This window comes from Onychomys torridus, chromosome 1 (genome assembly GCF_903995425.1).
Source record: "Onychomys torridus chromosome 1, mOncTor1.1, whole genome shotgun sequence".
Taxonomy (NCBI): Eukaryota; Metazoa; Chordata; class Mammalia; order Rodentia; family Cricetidae; genus Onychomys; species Onychomys torridus.
The window spans coordinates 123405603-123420741 of NC_050443.1; the positions used below are offsets into that span (position 1 = coordinate 123405603).

General features: G+C 49.6%; 1 protein-coding gene across 1 annotated transcript in view; it reads right to left on the bottom strand.

The window, feature by feature from the left end:
* Lrp5 (LDL receptor related protein 5) overlaps positions 1-15139 on the bottom strand; it is a 104402-nt gene that overhangs the window by 28669 nt on the left and 60594 nt on the right. Inside the window, exons 7-12 of the mRNA XM_036177974.1 lie at positions 14122-14293; positions 8559-8775; positions 6267-6556; positions 3026-3252; positions 1517-1701; positions 163-486 (exon numbers count right to left, since the gene is read on the bottom strand). Coding sequence (XP_036033867.1) covers positions 163-486; positions 1517-1701; positions 3026-3252; positions 6267-6556; positions 8559-8775; positions 14122-14293 — 1415 coding nt within the window. The remainder of the gene's footprint in view (positions 1-162; positions 487-1516; positions 1702-3025; positions 3253-6266; positions 6557-8558; positions 8776-14121; positions 14294-15139) is intronic.

Below are 15139 nucleotides of genomic sequence, written 5' to 3' on the forward strand. Positions count from 1 at the left end.
AACAAACAAACAAAAAAAACAAAAATAAAGGGAAGAAGAAAAAAAGAGAAAGAAAAAGGAAGAGAAGAGAAGAGAAGAGAGCTCTCTTCCACCACAGTCCACAGTGCCAGTTGTTCTAAAGGGCTGAGGCATGGGGCGTGCAGCGGGGATCAAGGCACTTACGGCTGCAGTTGCGGCTGCTGGGGTCCAGTGTGTAGTGCGAAGCACAGCCACAGCGGTGGCCCCCGGGGATGGCAAGGCACAGCTGCCCACACTGGCCATTGCTGTGCACACAGTCGTTGAGGCCGTCCTGACGAGAAGAGTGGAACACCAGGATGTCCATGACGAAGTCCAGGTGGCCCTGGATGAGGGTGCGGTTCTGCCCGCTGGTCTTGTCGGCACGCTCGATGCTGTGCAGGTTCCAGTCCGTCCAGTAGATGTAATCGCTGTACTGGGTCAGGCCAAAGGGGTAGGGTAGATCGTCAGCTATCACCATGCGCTCCTGACCTGCGTGGGGACACAGTGCACAAGTCAGCAGGAGAGTGGTCAAGCCAATGAGCTCAGGGAACTTCAAGGAGAGGTCCAGAAATCTCAGCCGAGCAGGGAAGCCTGGCAGTGGTGGTGCACGCCTTTAATCCCAGCTCTCGGGAGGCAGAGGCAGGCGGATCTTTGCGAGTTCGAGGCCAGCCTGGGCTACAGAGTGAGTTCTAGAGCAGCCACAGGTACACAACAAAGAAACTTTGTCTCAAAAACAACAACAACAACAACAACAGCAACAACAACTCCCTCCAAAAATAAGAACAATAAAAAACCAATTCTCCATTCATCCATCTATCTGGTCTTGTATATACCAGGCTAGACTCAAAATTCCCTATGTAACCAAGGATGACCCTAACCTTCTGATCCTCCTGTCTCTACCTCCTGAGAGTTGGGATTACAGGCTACATCATCATACCTAATTTATGTGGTACGGGGGATGGGGATTGAACCCGGGGGCTTCATGCATGTGTGGCAAGAATTCTACCAACTGAGCTACATCCCAATCAAATATTATTTCTAAAAAGCATGTACAAAAACAAGTACAAAAAATATTCAGATTCTAAAACTGAATATCATGCATTTAAAACTTAGTTTTTGAATACAAAGGTTAGGAAGAGGTATGGCCACAGAGGAGAAGCTTATGCTGCTGGGTGGTGGAGGCCGGATCTGGCCCTGAGGAGCTCTAAAGTGCCCTTGCTGAGTGATCTCAGGCAAGCCCTATGACATACCCGGTCTCAGCTTCCCCACCAATGAAAAGGGCTACCTACCATGTGGTAGAAGGTGAAAAGTCCTGGCTCAGGGATTGGCTGGGACCTGAAGCCCAGAAAGCCTTTCCCAACACTACCCCAGGGCAGAGGAGAACACCTGTGGCTGTGCCCATGCCTTTGTGATGCCAAGGGGCTCATAGACCAGAGCAGACTAGTGTGTGTAAGGAGAGGAAAGGCAGAGCCCTGCCACTCAGTCCCCATGCCACTGCCCAGAGGTCACCTGCCCTCACCCAGCATGTTGGAGGACTCAATCATGTTGGTGTCCAGGTCAGTCCAGTAGAGTCGCTGATCGGCATAGTCAATCGTGAGGTCATTGGCCCGGCCCACCTTGTCTACCAGCGTCATGCAATTGGTCCCATCCATGAAGGCCCGCACGATCCTTGGCTTGCCGCCCCACTCAGTCCAGTAGATGTAGCTGGAAAATACCAGGAGAGGGGAGATGGGCAGGACTCAGATGAGTTCTGGCTTAACAGAGGGTTTGGGGCAGAGAGTAGCCACCATCTCCTAGACTCAGCCCTCCTGCCCTGGGGGAAGTTGGTCAATGACATCTCCCCAGGAAGTAAGAAGGAGCTAATCTAGCTGAGCTTCGGCCACAGCTCTGGCTCTCCCCAGGGTCCAGGAAGGCTGTACAAGCAGGCAACATATCTTAACTAAGCTGGCTGAGTGTTGGTGTGTCCTGTCAATCAAGAGAGATGTAGGCAAATTCAGATGGATGGCTCCTTCTCTCACAGAGTGAAAAACCGGCCCAGGGCTAATGCAACACAGAAAAGGGCCCCCTCCTCCTCTTCCCCTGCACATCTGAGAAGGATGCTCACACCCTCATTTCTAAGGTTTGGAAGAGTTTCTTGGCCTCTGCTAGTATTTGGACCTTTCTCTTCCTCCTGCCATCCTGAACTCACAGCAGATGTTCCATGCAGGGGGCTGACAGCATGGATGCTCTATGGGGTGAGTATGTGCCCTCAATACAAGGGACACTTGGGACCAGAAAGAGCCTGCACTTGGCCTCCCAGGCCCCAGCTCCCAGGGTGGGGCTCCCTCTTAGGGTGGATCTTAGGCCAAGGCCACCTTGTAAGCCACCATTTCTGAACGGTCCTAAATCCATGTGCCTCAAGGCCAGCTCCAAGCGGCAGTCTGGTCACCATTGAGGAAGAGAGACCTGAGATGGCGTCAGTTGGCCCAACTTGATCTAAGTGGCCACAGGACCTTAGCTTCTCTGAGCTGTGCGTGCATGCATGTGTGTGTGGGTGGAGGATGGTATTGGTGTGTCGGTGTGTGCACACCAGAAGTTAACACTCAGTGTCCTCCTCAATCATTTTCTATCATATTTTAGATAGGGTCCCTCACTGAGCCTGGAGCTTGCCGATTTGAATAGCCAGATTGGCTAGCCAGCAAACCTGAGGATCTGCCTGTCCCTGGCTTGCCAATGTTTGTGCTATAAGCAAGGCTGCACCTGCCTTTTTACATTAGTTCTGGGGATCTAACTCAGATCCTCATGCACATGTGGCAAGCACTTTACCAATGTAGCCATCTCCCTAATTCCCTAAGCCTGTTTCTGTGTGTATAAAACCAGAGACCAAGATACCGGCCTAAGGGATACTTAAGACAGCCCATATGAAAGCAGCCAAAGCTCAGCAGCTGACCGCAGCTTCAACGCTGGCCTCAGTTTCCCCTCTAATAAGAAAGACAATCTTCCAGGGTCCCTGCCAGCCCTCGCACCCTCAGACAACATCAGTGCTTACCCTTTAGTAGGATCCAGAGCCAGAGACCTGGGGTTGTCCAGGTCTCTCCACACAAGCACCTGTCGGAACTGCCCATCCAGCCGGGCCACCTCAATCCTGTTGGTCCCTGTGTCGGCCCAATAAAGGTTCTTGCCCATCCAGTCTACAGCCATTCCTTCAGGGTAGTCGAGGCCAAACTCGATCACGTGCTCCACTGAGCTCCCATTCATGAAGGCTCGGCTGATAGTCTGGGAGGGTGAGGATGGAAAGGGCCATGTTAGGATCCAGCATCTTTTGTAGTCATCAACCCAGGAGACAGCAGAGTCTCCAAACACCTGACTAAATGAAGAAAGACAGCCTTTGGAGAAAAAGCAACTTGGATGTTCGTGCACATCCATGTGTGTGATTTCACACATACCGTGAATTTTGAAAACACTCCGCCCAGTAATCATACTTGACTCTGGGAATGAATAAAAATATAAAAGACTGGAACTGAAGAGATGGTTCAGCAGTTAAGAGCACTTGCTGCTCAATCATGAGACCAGAGTTCAGAGACTGGCACCTACAGACAGCTCACAAACCCTTACAACTACTTCAGAGGGACCCAGCACACTCTTCTGGCCTCTGTGGGCACTGGACACACATATGCTCACACACTCACACGGACATACATGTACATAAGTAAAATAAAATTTTATATGGGGGGGGGGGGAGCTGGAGAGATGGCTCAAAGGTTAAGAGCACCGACTGCTCTTCCAGAGGTCCTGAGTTCAATTCCCAGCAGCCACATGGTGGCTCACAACCATCTGTAATAAGATCTGGCGCCCTCTTCTATATACATAATAAATAAATAAATCTTTAAAAAAAAAAAAAAAGCAGAAACAAGGGGGAAAGAAGTATAGTTTTAAAAAAATCTTATAGATGACAAAGAACTTTTCCAACAAGAAACTGCTTTGGGAACTGTTAATAATTAGGAAAGGGGTGGGGTTGGAGAGTTAGCTCGAGAGTTAGCTCGGTGGTTAAGAGAGCACTGTTTCTCTTGTAGAAGAACAAAGAGTTCCCAATACCCACATGATGGCCTTACACATCTGTAAGTCTAGTTCAGGGAACCAAACACCCTCCTCATCTTTGGACCTCCCAGGGCACTGCACACATGTGGTACACATATATACACACAGGCAAAACACTCATACACATAAAATAAATACATCTATAAAAATAAAAAACTGCTGGGCATGGTGGTGCATGCCTTTAATCCTAGCAGAGACAAAGGCAGGCAATCTCTGAGTTCAAGGTCAGCTTAGTCTTCAGAGCAGGACTACACAGGGAAACCAGGTCTCAGAAGAATTAAGAAAGGACTGGAGAGATTCCTCAGTGGTCCCAAGTGCCCACTGCTCTTGCAGAGGACCCTAATTGTCTTCTTAGCATGTACATCAGGCATCTCATAACTGCCTGTAATTCTATCTGACACCTTTTTCTGGTCTCCACAGACACATAAATAAAAATAAACCTTAAAAATAAATAAGTAAATAACCATAAGCAAATAAATAGCAGCCTAAGATACAGGAGATCTTGCTTCTCTGCTCCTTCCTTCCCCTAGTTCTCCTCTGTTGAAATGGGACAGTCATGGCAATTCTCTTGCCTCAGACCCGTGAGTACTAGAATTACCGACATGCACCACTATACCCAGCAAAGGTGATCAAAGTTCATTAGTCATATGTTAGAGCAGGGATGAGTTTTCACTAGAAAGGGACAGATGGCATTTTAGGTTTCTCATTCCTCAGCCTGATGGCACAACAGCCACAGGCCATCTCTAAACACACAGGGATCACCACACTCCAAGAGAACCGTTTACAGCATCAGCATGTTCCACAGACCCCACTGAGGAGACAAGTCCTCCCCTAATCACCATCCAGGACAATGACACCCTCACTGTGACAAATATGAAAACAGTGAGGTGAATGGACTGTGGGAGAAGATGGGCCAATGCCAGGTTCACCAAGCATTTCCCACAGTCCTCTGCAAAAGTCCTGGGCATGCTACCTACGAAGATAGCCATTCATATTTGCTCATTAAATTAGGTGCACTACACTTAAGTGTCAGCCCTCAGGAGGCAGAGGCAGGTGGATCTCTGTGAGTTCAAGTCTGGCTGATCTACCCAGCAAGTTACAGGCCAGCTAGAACTCCACAAAGAGATCCTGTCCCAAAACACAAAAACAAAGAAGCAAACAAAAGTAGGTGCACTAATTTGTCAGCCTTCACTGAGTTATATTCAATACTATATTCCTTTTTCTTTGTGTGTATGTTTCCATGAGAATACACTCTGCATGTGTATGGGGAAGTCCAAGGCTGACATTGGGAGTCTTCTGCAATCATTCTTATGCCTTACTCACTGAAATAACGTCTCTTCACTGAACCCAGAGCTTGCCCACACAACTTGTTTAGCTAGGCAGCTAAGGATCCCCCTGCCTCTGCCTTCAAAAAATGGTCTTAAGATTTATTTTTATATTTGGGTGTTTTGACTGAATTTATGTCTATAAACTATATGCATACAGTACTTGCTGAGACCAGAGGAGATCATTGGATGCCTTGGAACTGGAGTTACAGATGGTTGTGAGCCACTATGTGAGTGTTAGAAATCTATCCTGGATCCTCTGGAAGAGCAGCCAGTGCTCTTAATCACTGAGCTATCTCTTCAGCCCCTAATTCATTCTTTCTTTCTTTCTTTTTTTCCTTTCCTTTTCTCTTTCTTTCTTTTTTTTTTTTAAAGACAGGGTTTCTCTGTGTAGTTTTAGTGCCTGTCCTGGATCTCGCTCTCACTGGCGAGACCTCGAGGCTGGCCTCGAACTCACAGAGATCTGCCTGGCTCTGCCTCCAGAGTGCTGGGATTAAAGGTGTGCTCCACGGCTGCCCGGCGGCTCCTAATTTTTAAAAACATTTTATACCTGTGTGTGACTGACTACATGTAAGTGCACCATGTTTGTACAGTATCCACAAAGGCCAGAAGAGGATATGAGATCCTTGGAGCTAGAGCTACAGGATATAGTAAGCCACCCAATGTGAACGCTGGGAACTGCACTCCGATCTCCTGGAACAGAAGGAAGCATTCTGGACTTCTAAACCATCTCTCTCACCCTAATATGATAATTCTCTCACCAAAACAAAAACAAAATACAAAAACCCAGCTGTGGAGCACACAGTGGCAGTTTCACAGGCAAGGTCCCACAGAAAGCTCAGGCATCGGCGGCCTCACGCTAGGTACCTTAAGGCTGACATCTGTCCAGTAGATGTGGTTGTTGGACACGTCAAAGTCCAGAGCAGAGGCCTCTTTGACACCTGTGAGTGGGATGGCCACGTCATTGTTGTTAGTCTCCAGGGAGATCCTGTGGATGGTGGCTCTGCTGGTGAACACCAGGAAGGCCTCAGGGGTGATGCAGGTCTTCATGTCACTCAACAGCTCCAGGCCGATGGGGCAGCCGCACTTGGTGGCGTGCGGGGTAAAGAAGCAGAGATGGCTGCACCCCCCGTTCCCGTCCGCACACGGGTTGGTTCCTGGGAGGCAAACACACAGCTCTAGACTGGCCAAGGAGAGGTGCACCTCGTTCACAGTTGTGTGTGGCTGTATTCCTGCCACTGCCCAAAGGGGGCGGTGGCAGCAGGAGCGGGGAGAAAGCCTGGATGCTGGCAGCTAAAGCCTTCTCTAGTACGGTCAACTGGCCCGGACAAGACAGCAGGGCGCTAGCACTGCCACCTGGCCCTGGTCCCAGGGCGTCAATGGACTACTGCAAACCAGCTAAAAACAGCCCACTGAGGGGTGATGGTGCTATACCTCAGCGTCTGCTCAACTGCGGCCCCTCAACTCTGACCCTGCTTATTGGATTGGCTCTTATCGTTCTTCCAGAATGTTCCCTGATTCACCGAGTCCCTTAGCAACCTACAAAACTTCAGGTTTGCCATGGGTAGCCAATGGCATACATTTTGGTTAAAGCAGACAGAAAGTGTCACACGCATTTATTGCTTCGAGAAGCAACTTAGTGTTAAGAATTTAAGCTTAACACACACACAAAAACAAATAAAACTTTTTCCCCTTATCACAAGATGAGAAGGTGGGGGTGCGGGGCGGGGGACACACACAGAGAGAGAGGTAGACCCAACAGCTGAGGGAGGCTTGCTTTATTGTCTTCTTCCTGACAGACACAGGTGGGCCTTCTTTGTCCTATGCATGACAAGTGCATTTCCACACTTGGTCCTATGGTTGCCATGTGACCTGTCACAGGGTCAGGAGGGACAAGCCATGCCCACGGCCACCCATGCTGCCTCTGTTTGGCTGTCTCTTCTGCCTTACACACCCTGCCTGATCATACTGACCTGAGCTCAATCACCGCCATCATATTGGTAAAGCTGGGCACCTCTCTGAATTTTTTTTTGAATTTACATTTACTCTGTGTGTGTGCACGCATGTGTACCCACATGTGTACAGGTGGATATACATGTGCACACAAATGTACATGCCATGGCACACATGTGGATGTAAGAAAACAACTTTCAGGGATTGAAACAACTCCTCCCACCATGTGGGCTAAGTGTTGAACTCGGGGAATCACGTCTGGCAGGAGGCACCTTTATTCACTCAACCATCTCACTAAGCCAGAGATTTGCATTTGGTTTTGTTTTTTTCTTGATTATGTGTGTTTGTGATGTGCAAATGGGGAGGAGGTCAGAAGAGGGGGTCGGATGCACCTCAAGCTAAAGGCCCAGGTGACTGTAGGAACAGGACCTCCTGGGTTCTCCAGAAGACCAGGAGGAACTCTGAACTCCAGCCTCAGCCACCACTCTAACAGCAACCGAGCTGTTGACTAGAAACAAGAGGCCCACAGCACTGAGGCCTCTTCTTGAATTCATTTCTCAGGCAAAGTTTCCAGTCCCTGTGACATGCAGGCATGGCACCGGCTATGGGGGTGGCAAATGGGAACAAAGTCCCTGCTCTGTGTAACGATCCCTGTTCCCCACCTGGACGATACTGTCTGAGCATAACTTATGGACCTGCATAAGTCCTCAGAAAGACAACCCAACAAGCCAGATAAAGTTACTCTAAGTAAACTCTTTGACCATCCTGCCTTTCGGGTAAACTGTGTTTAAGAGTCGTAGCGCAGCTCAGCCACAAGAGCAAGGCAGGTATAGTGAGTCCTGGGTTCAACCACCTACTGTTCACATGGCCTTCTCTCTCTGTCCCCAGTGCTCATGGGGTAGGACCTAGGATTAACGTACAGTTGGCCTTCGGCACTCAAGTTCTTACCAGGACTGACATACATTGAGGAGTCACGTGTCGGCCATAGTTATTCCCAACTGTCTAATCCCTGACCACTACTGTATCTCTGAGCAACATGCCACCCTACTCCCACCCATCCTTGGCCAGATACAGTCACCATTTCCTGTCTTGCCCATCCTCAGAGAAGGATACCCTTGTGGACACCAAGGCCAGGTCCGAGCCTGTCATCTTTCCTGGTGCCAATTGGCCAAGCTGAGCTGTGGCTCAGAGCTCGCCAGGACTCACCGACAACCTTGGCCACATTCACCGCTTTGAGTCCCATCAGGTCGGGCAACTGATCGATGATGACATCCCGGCTGGCCTTGACCTTGTGCACCCTCTCAATACTGCGCCGCTGCCAGTCGGTCCAGTAGATGAAGTCCCCCAGCAGTGTGAACCCGAAAATGTGTGGGAGCTTGTCCTCTAGCAGGGTCCGCCGCTTTGTCCCATCTATGTTGATAACCTGTTCGTTGGCAGAGACACGGGTCTGGATGGGCAGGGCTGCACCAAGAGCCTGCCTCAGGCTTCAGCTGCCCTGGAGCCTCCACTGCATCAGCACCGTAGGAAGGCTTCCTGGGAACCAATAGCAATGCCTGCTACAGATGCAGGGGTGGGCACACAACACAATTTCAAAGGACCAGGCCACCCTACAACCTGGACAAGTTTGTCCCTCCTGGGCACCTCTAGTTATAAACCTAACCCCACAGGACTATGGTCCTTTCCTTCCCTGTCCACTCTGGCACGGAAGAGCCAAGTCTTTTTCTGGAAAAGGCTATGCTGATTAAAAACAAACACTAAGACTGGGGATGTGGCTCAGCTGGGGGAGCAGGGCATACCTGGCAAACATGAAGCCCTGGGTTTGATCCCAAAGACGAATAAACTAGGCTTGGTAGGGTACACTGACAATCCTAGCACCCAGGAGGCGGAGAAAGATAAGGAGTTCAAGACCATCCTCAGCTACATAGTCATTTCAAGACCAGCCTGAGACACAGTTTGTTTTGTTTTATTGGGGTTTTGTTATTGTTTTTGAAAAGCCACAGGGTAAGTGGGACTCTAGTGATCCACAAAGACCAGCAGAGGCAGTGGTAACATCCCAGGCCCAGGGTTCTCAGGACAGGATGACGAAACACACCAGGTAATTACCGGCAAGCCTCGGCTGGCCTCTTGAGCAAGGCAGTACTTCTTGCTCATCAGGAGAGCAGGCAGCCAGAACTACCAGGCAGGCTGAGCACTAACGCTAAACCACTATAGTTCAATAGCAAGAGGTCCAAGTGCTGATTCAGCAGAAAAGACTGTGCCGTTTCAGCGCCCACAGCCAGGGGCCCAACCCACTCTACCCCGTGGTGCTCAGTGTCCTTGAATGGGTCCTTGTACCCCAATGGGCCTCAGTTTCCACTCGCAGCAGGAGACCAGACTAATCAATCAGTTGCTAACCCAACCTGGAAATACAATAACCAAAGCTGGGCTCCTATCTAAAGCCATTTAGGCTGATTGGAGGCCATCAGAGTTGCTGTGAGAACGAGGTAGGGGCAAAGGCAGGTGTTTGTTTGGGGGATGTCTCAGCTGGAAGTTGCAGCTGGAGCTGGATTCTCTGTCTCAATGACATCAGATGAGCAGTAGAGGGCAGTGACAGCCAGCTTCAGTTCACACAGCCCAGAGTCCAGTCTTTTGTTTGTTTGATTTGTTTTTCAAAGAGTTTCTCTGTGTAGCCGTGGTTGCCCGGGAACTTGCTCTGTAGACCAGGCTGGCCTCGAACTCAAGAGATCCGCATACCTCTGCCTCTGCTGGGCTTAAAGGCATGAGCCATCACAGCCAAGCCAGAGTTCCTTCTTATATTCCCATGACAAGTGGTATATAGGCCACTAACTCTAGGTTAAACAAACCGGGGGAATGTCTGACCTGAGGGGGAATGTCAGCCATTAGCACGTGCAGCTCCCCCACCTAGGGAGAACAGTTCCAGAAGAATAGAGGACAGTGACAGGCAGGGGGCTCCAGGTGACCTAGGGACTGTCACAGGCCAAACAGGGAAAGGACCGATGATACTAGAAAGAAAATTCTCATCTGACAAAAAAAAAAAAAAAAAAAAAAAAAACACTCCAGTTTTAATCCACCAGAGATCAGCATTATCTTTCATATCGTCTCTATTTCTCTGTCTGTCTGTCTGTTATGTGTGCAAGCCTGTGTGTGTGTGTGTGCCATGGTGTAAGTGTGGAAGTCAGGACAATTTGCAGGAATCAGTTCTCACCTTCTATCATGTGGGTTCCAAGGCTTTAAATATAGGTTCTACAGCAGGCTTGGTGGCAAGCTACCTTTACCTGCTGAGCCATCTTGCCAGTCCCTCGTTCTGTTCATCCTTCCTTCCTTCTTTACCATCTTTCTTTCTAGAGATACAATCTCATGTAGCCCAGGCTGGCCTCAGATTCACCACTTCTGATCCTCCTGTCTCTGCCTCCCTAATGCTGAAATTACAGGTGTACACCACCATGTTTAGTTTATATCAAGCTTTAGGATGGACCCCCGGACCTCGTGTATGCTAGACAAGCATTCTACCAACTGAGCTATATCCCTAACACAATTTATAAAACCAAACTTCTGAGCATGTGACAATGAACTGTGATCAAGAGTACACTCTTCCTGGATCCACTGAACCTTGAAAGAAACTCACAGAGACACCTCACAGAGGAGGAAGGGTGGTAAACACCAGATGGCTCGCCTCGGCTCCTCACTGGCTGCCTTGAAGCAAAGTAAGAGAAGGCCAGAGCTTTCCTGGCCAGATCAAGCCACACCCAGGGTGAGGACAAGACTGGATCTGGGCTGGCATAGTGACAGAGCCTCCCTGTAATGGAGGAGCCACACCATGCCATCCTTTGGTACAGACCTGGAAGGAAATAAGATCAGCAATAAGCAGTTGTTACCTGCTCTAATGTATGGGAATAGACATTACAGAAATGTTCTATGGTGGCCCTGTGTGTGTGTGTGTGTGTGTGTGTGTGTGTGTGTGTGTGTGTGTGGCTGGGAGTGTGGGGGTCCTTTCTCTGTAACTCTGGCTGGCCTGGAACTTGCTGTGTACACCAGGCTGGCCTCAAACTCACTGAAATCTACTTGCCTCTACCTAGGATTACAGCTGTGTACTGCTATACCCAGCATGTATGAATGTTTTACGCCTGTGCACCATATGTGTGCAGTGCCTGTGGAGGACAGAAGAGGGCGTCACATCCCCTGGAACAGAGTTACAGATGGTTGTGAGTAAATCACACTGTAAATGCCATCTGACCTGCAATTCCATTCTCAGACACACATTCAAGGGAAGGTAGAAATGGTATTCAGCCAAAAAAAAACGTGTCCACGAGTATCCACAGAAAATTCTTTCCTGACAGATGGACAGGAGTGATGATGGCCTGCAGTGTCCACCATGCACTGGCATGTAACCTGTGGCAAAGGACGAAGAGGTGTTTGTGCACGGGACAGCATGTATACCAAATACACTATGCTCCCAAAAAAGCCAGACATCGAGGGCTACATCTGGACTAGAGGGGTCTAGTCACAGAGAATATACCCAAGAAACCAAGTCACAGAGACAGAAAGGTGAAGAGTGTCCCCAGAGGCTGAGGGACCAGAAGCATGGGGAGTGACTATGACCTGGCATGGGGTTTGCTCTCCAGGTGAAGAAGTATTCTGGAAGGAGAGAAATGATCATCATACAACACTGAACACACCAAAGGCCATTCTGCAAGGAGCACCCAGAGCAACAGCACCTGTGGGTACCATGTATCCCTGTCATGCTCCCACTGGCAACTATGGTACCAAAGATGAAGCCTCCTCAGCTGAGAGGAGGGGGAGAGGGGGAAGGAGGGAGGGAGGGCGAGAAAGAAGGAGGGAGGAGGCTGGAGGCTGAAGAGAGCTCAGCAGTTAAGAGCACTGGCTGCTCTTCCAGAGGTCCTGAGTTCAATTCCCAGCACCCACATGGTGGCTCACAACCATCTGTAATGAGATCTGGTGCCCTCTTCTGGTATGCAGGCATACATGCAGACAGAGCATTCATACTTTTAAAAAAAATACATAAATAAAATTTTAAGAGAGAGAGAGATTATCAATAGGAAAGTCCAGGAGAAACGGTTACAAGGCAGCTCTCTGGGTTTCCAGAAAAAGGACATCTCCCATTCCGATCCTGAGCTCTTGTCCCCTACAGAACCGAGGACCCCTATTCCCCAAGAAACAGTTTCCGACACAGCCTTTTCTTCAGCTCCTACCCTTTCGTGGAGGCCACCCAGCCCAGGCCTCTCCAGGAGCCATAAGGAGAGTGTCCTCAATGGTGACATAAGTGAGCAGTGATACCCACACACAAGGAGCAACAGAAGTTACTAGAAAAAGCAGGACAGGGGGCTGGAGAGATGACTCAGAGGTTAAGAGCACCAACTGCTCTTCCAGAGGTCCTGAGTTCAATTCCCAGCAACCACATGGTGGCTCACAACCATCTGTAATGAGATCTGGCGCCCTCTTCCGTATATATAATAAATAAATAAATATTAAAAAAAAAAAAAAAAAAAAGAAGGCAGGACGGTGTCCACCCGGAGGAAATGCACAGGCAGGGTAACAGAACTGCTCGACTGCTGACAGAGTCACCTGGCCCCAAGAGTCATCAAATGGGGCTCTGCCAAAGGCACACGGGCATGAGTGAACAACAAGGCTACCTGAGGAGACTGCGTGACCTCCGCCTCCAGCCGCTGTGGGACAGCCCGCCACACTCAGAGCAGTGAGTCACTGGTTCTAACACGTTTTTACGTCCTCAGCTACCCAGAGGATACCTGAGGAACAGTACTTTTGGCTGTTTTGTTTGACACAGGATCCTACGATGTAGCCCGAGCAGACCTAGGACTCAGCATATAGCTCAGGCTGATCTCAAACTCATGCCAATCCTCCTGCCTCCTACTTCAAAGCCAGCAGAGACCCCCTCAGACTGACAGAACGAATCATCAGAAACCACTTTTTAAGAGTTTGCATATTTAACTTTTAAAGCTTTTTTTTAAATTTTGTGTGTGTGAAAGGGCGGAGGACCCATGTGTGTGACATGGCTCCTATGTGGAAGTTAAAACACAACTTTGAGGAGTTGGTTCTCTTCTTCCAGCATGTGGGCTCCACGCACGGAACTCACATTGTTAGGCCTGGCAGCCACCACTTTCCCCCACTCAACCATCCGCCAGCCTCACAAGATGGAACTCACTACGCAGCCCTGGCTAGCCTGGAACTCACTATGTAGACTAGACCGGCCTCAGTCTCAGAGTGCTGTTCATCTGCATCTGCTTTTCATGTGCTAGAATTAAAGACATGTGCAACCACAGCCATTTTTGTTTGGTTTGGTTTTATTTATTTAGTTATTTTAAAGACAGGGTCTCTAATACCCCAGGTGCTCAAACTTACTATAGAGTTGAGGATGACCCTGAACTCCTGATCCTCCTGCCTTCATCTCCTGAGTGCTCACTTTATAGACATGTGCTATCACACCCCATGTGTGTGGTCATGGGGACTGAACCCCAGGGCTCCCCGCATGCTGAGTAAGCGTCCTACCAACTGAGCCATATCCCCAAACCCCTCATAAGTTATTTCTCTGAGGATTCCATTCGGCCATCTAGCAGGGCACAGTCATCTACTGATGTCTACGGCAAACACACGGGGCAGGCTGCAGGGTGTCCAGGCCTGGCCTCTGCATGAAACTTTGGGCTGGGCTCGGGGACAACAAAGAAGAGTCTATCACATGCTGCCCTATATGGAGGGGCTCCGCAGGCATACTCTGCCCACAGGCTTCACTCACCTCGATTTTATCGGTCTTGGCATCCCCCCAGTATAGCTTGCCCTCCTGCAGGTCCAGAGCCAGACCATTGGGCCACCCAAGGGAGGTATTCACCAGGACATGCCGGTCTCGCCCATCCAGGTTGGCACATTCGATTTTGGGATTTTCCCCCCAATCTGTCCAGTACATGAGGCTAGAGAAAAAGCAAATGACCATGATGGTGTCTGTTCTGCTCCTCATGCACCCCAATTCTGGAGAACACAGCTCGATGGGAACATCAGGTCACCCCATAGCACAGGTCAGCACTGGGCTCACAGGGGCTGTAGGCTCAGTTCCCTCTCCATAGGAAAGTTCTGGAAGTGACCCAGCAGAGGGTCTCGGGCAGTCTTGTCCCTGACCTATGTGCTAGGAGTCAGAGCATCAGGGAGGAGGGCAGCGGAAAGCCTGCTCTAACAGCAAAAGCTCCCATATCCTCAGGATGTGTGACCAGTTCTCAACCCAAGCAAGGAAAAGGCTGGAGGGCAGCAGAGGGCAGAAGTTATTTTGTTTGCTTGTTTTGGATTTGACTTTTTGTTTTGTTTTGGTTTTGGGTTTTTTGGTTTGTTTGTTTGTTTTTTTCAGACAGGGTTCTTTGTGTAGCCTTGGCTGTCTTAGAACTAGCTATATCTACCAGGCGATCTTGAACTCACAGAGATCTGCCTGCCTCCCATGTGCTGGGTGGGATTAAAGGTGTGCGCCACCACTGCCCAGTGAGGACAGAAGTTTTAATGCATGAAAATCCAAGGCACTCTGGGCTCAGGACACAGCCCTGTCTCCTGCCACCTCAACTGTCCTCCTGGTCACCTCCGTCTGAAACACTCTTCTCTGGACCTGCGGTCAAACATAAACCACTGGCTGTCCCATTTCCCTGGATCCTCAGGCTCGGAAGTCACGGGCTGGTAAAGACCCTGGCATCTGCTTCCCACCTTATTTCACACATGAGAATACCGTGGCCCATGGGGCTGTGAGCTCATTGAGTTCATGGTAGTGTAGCTGGGAG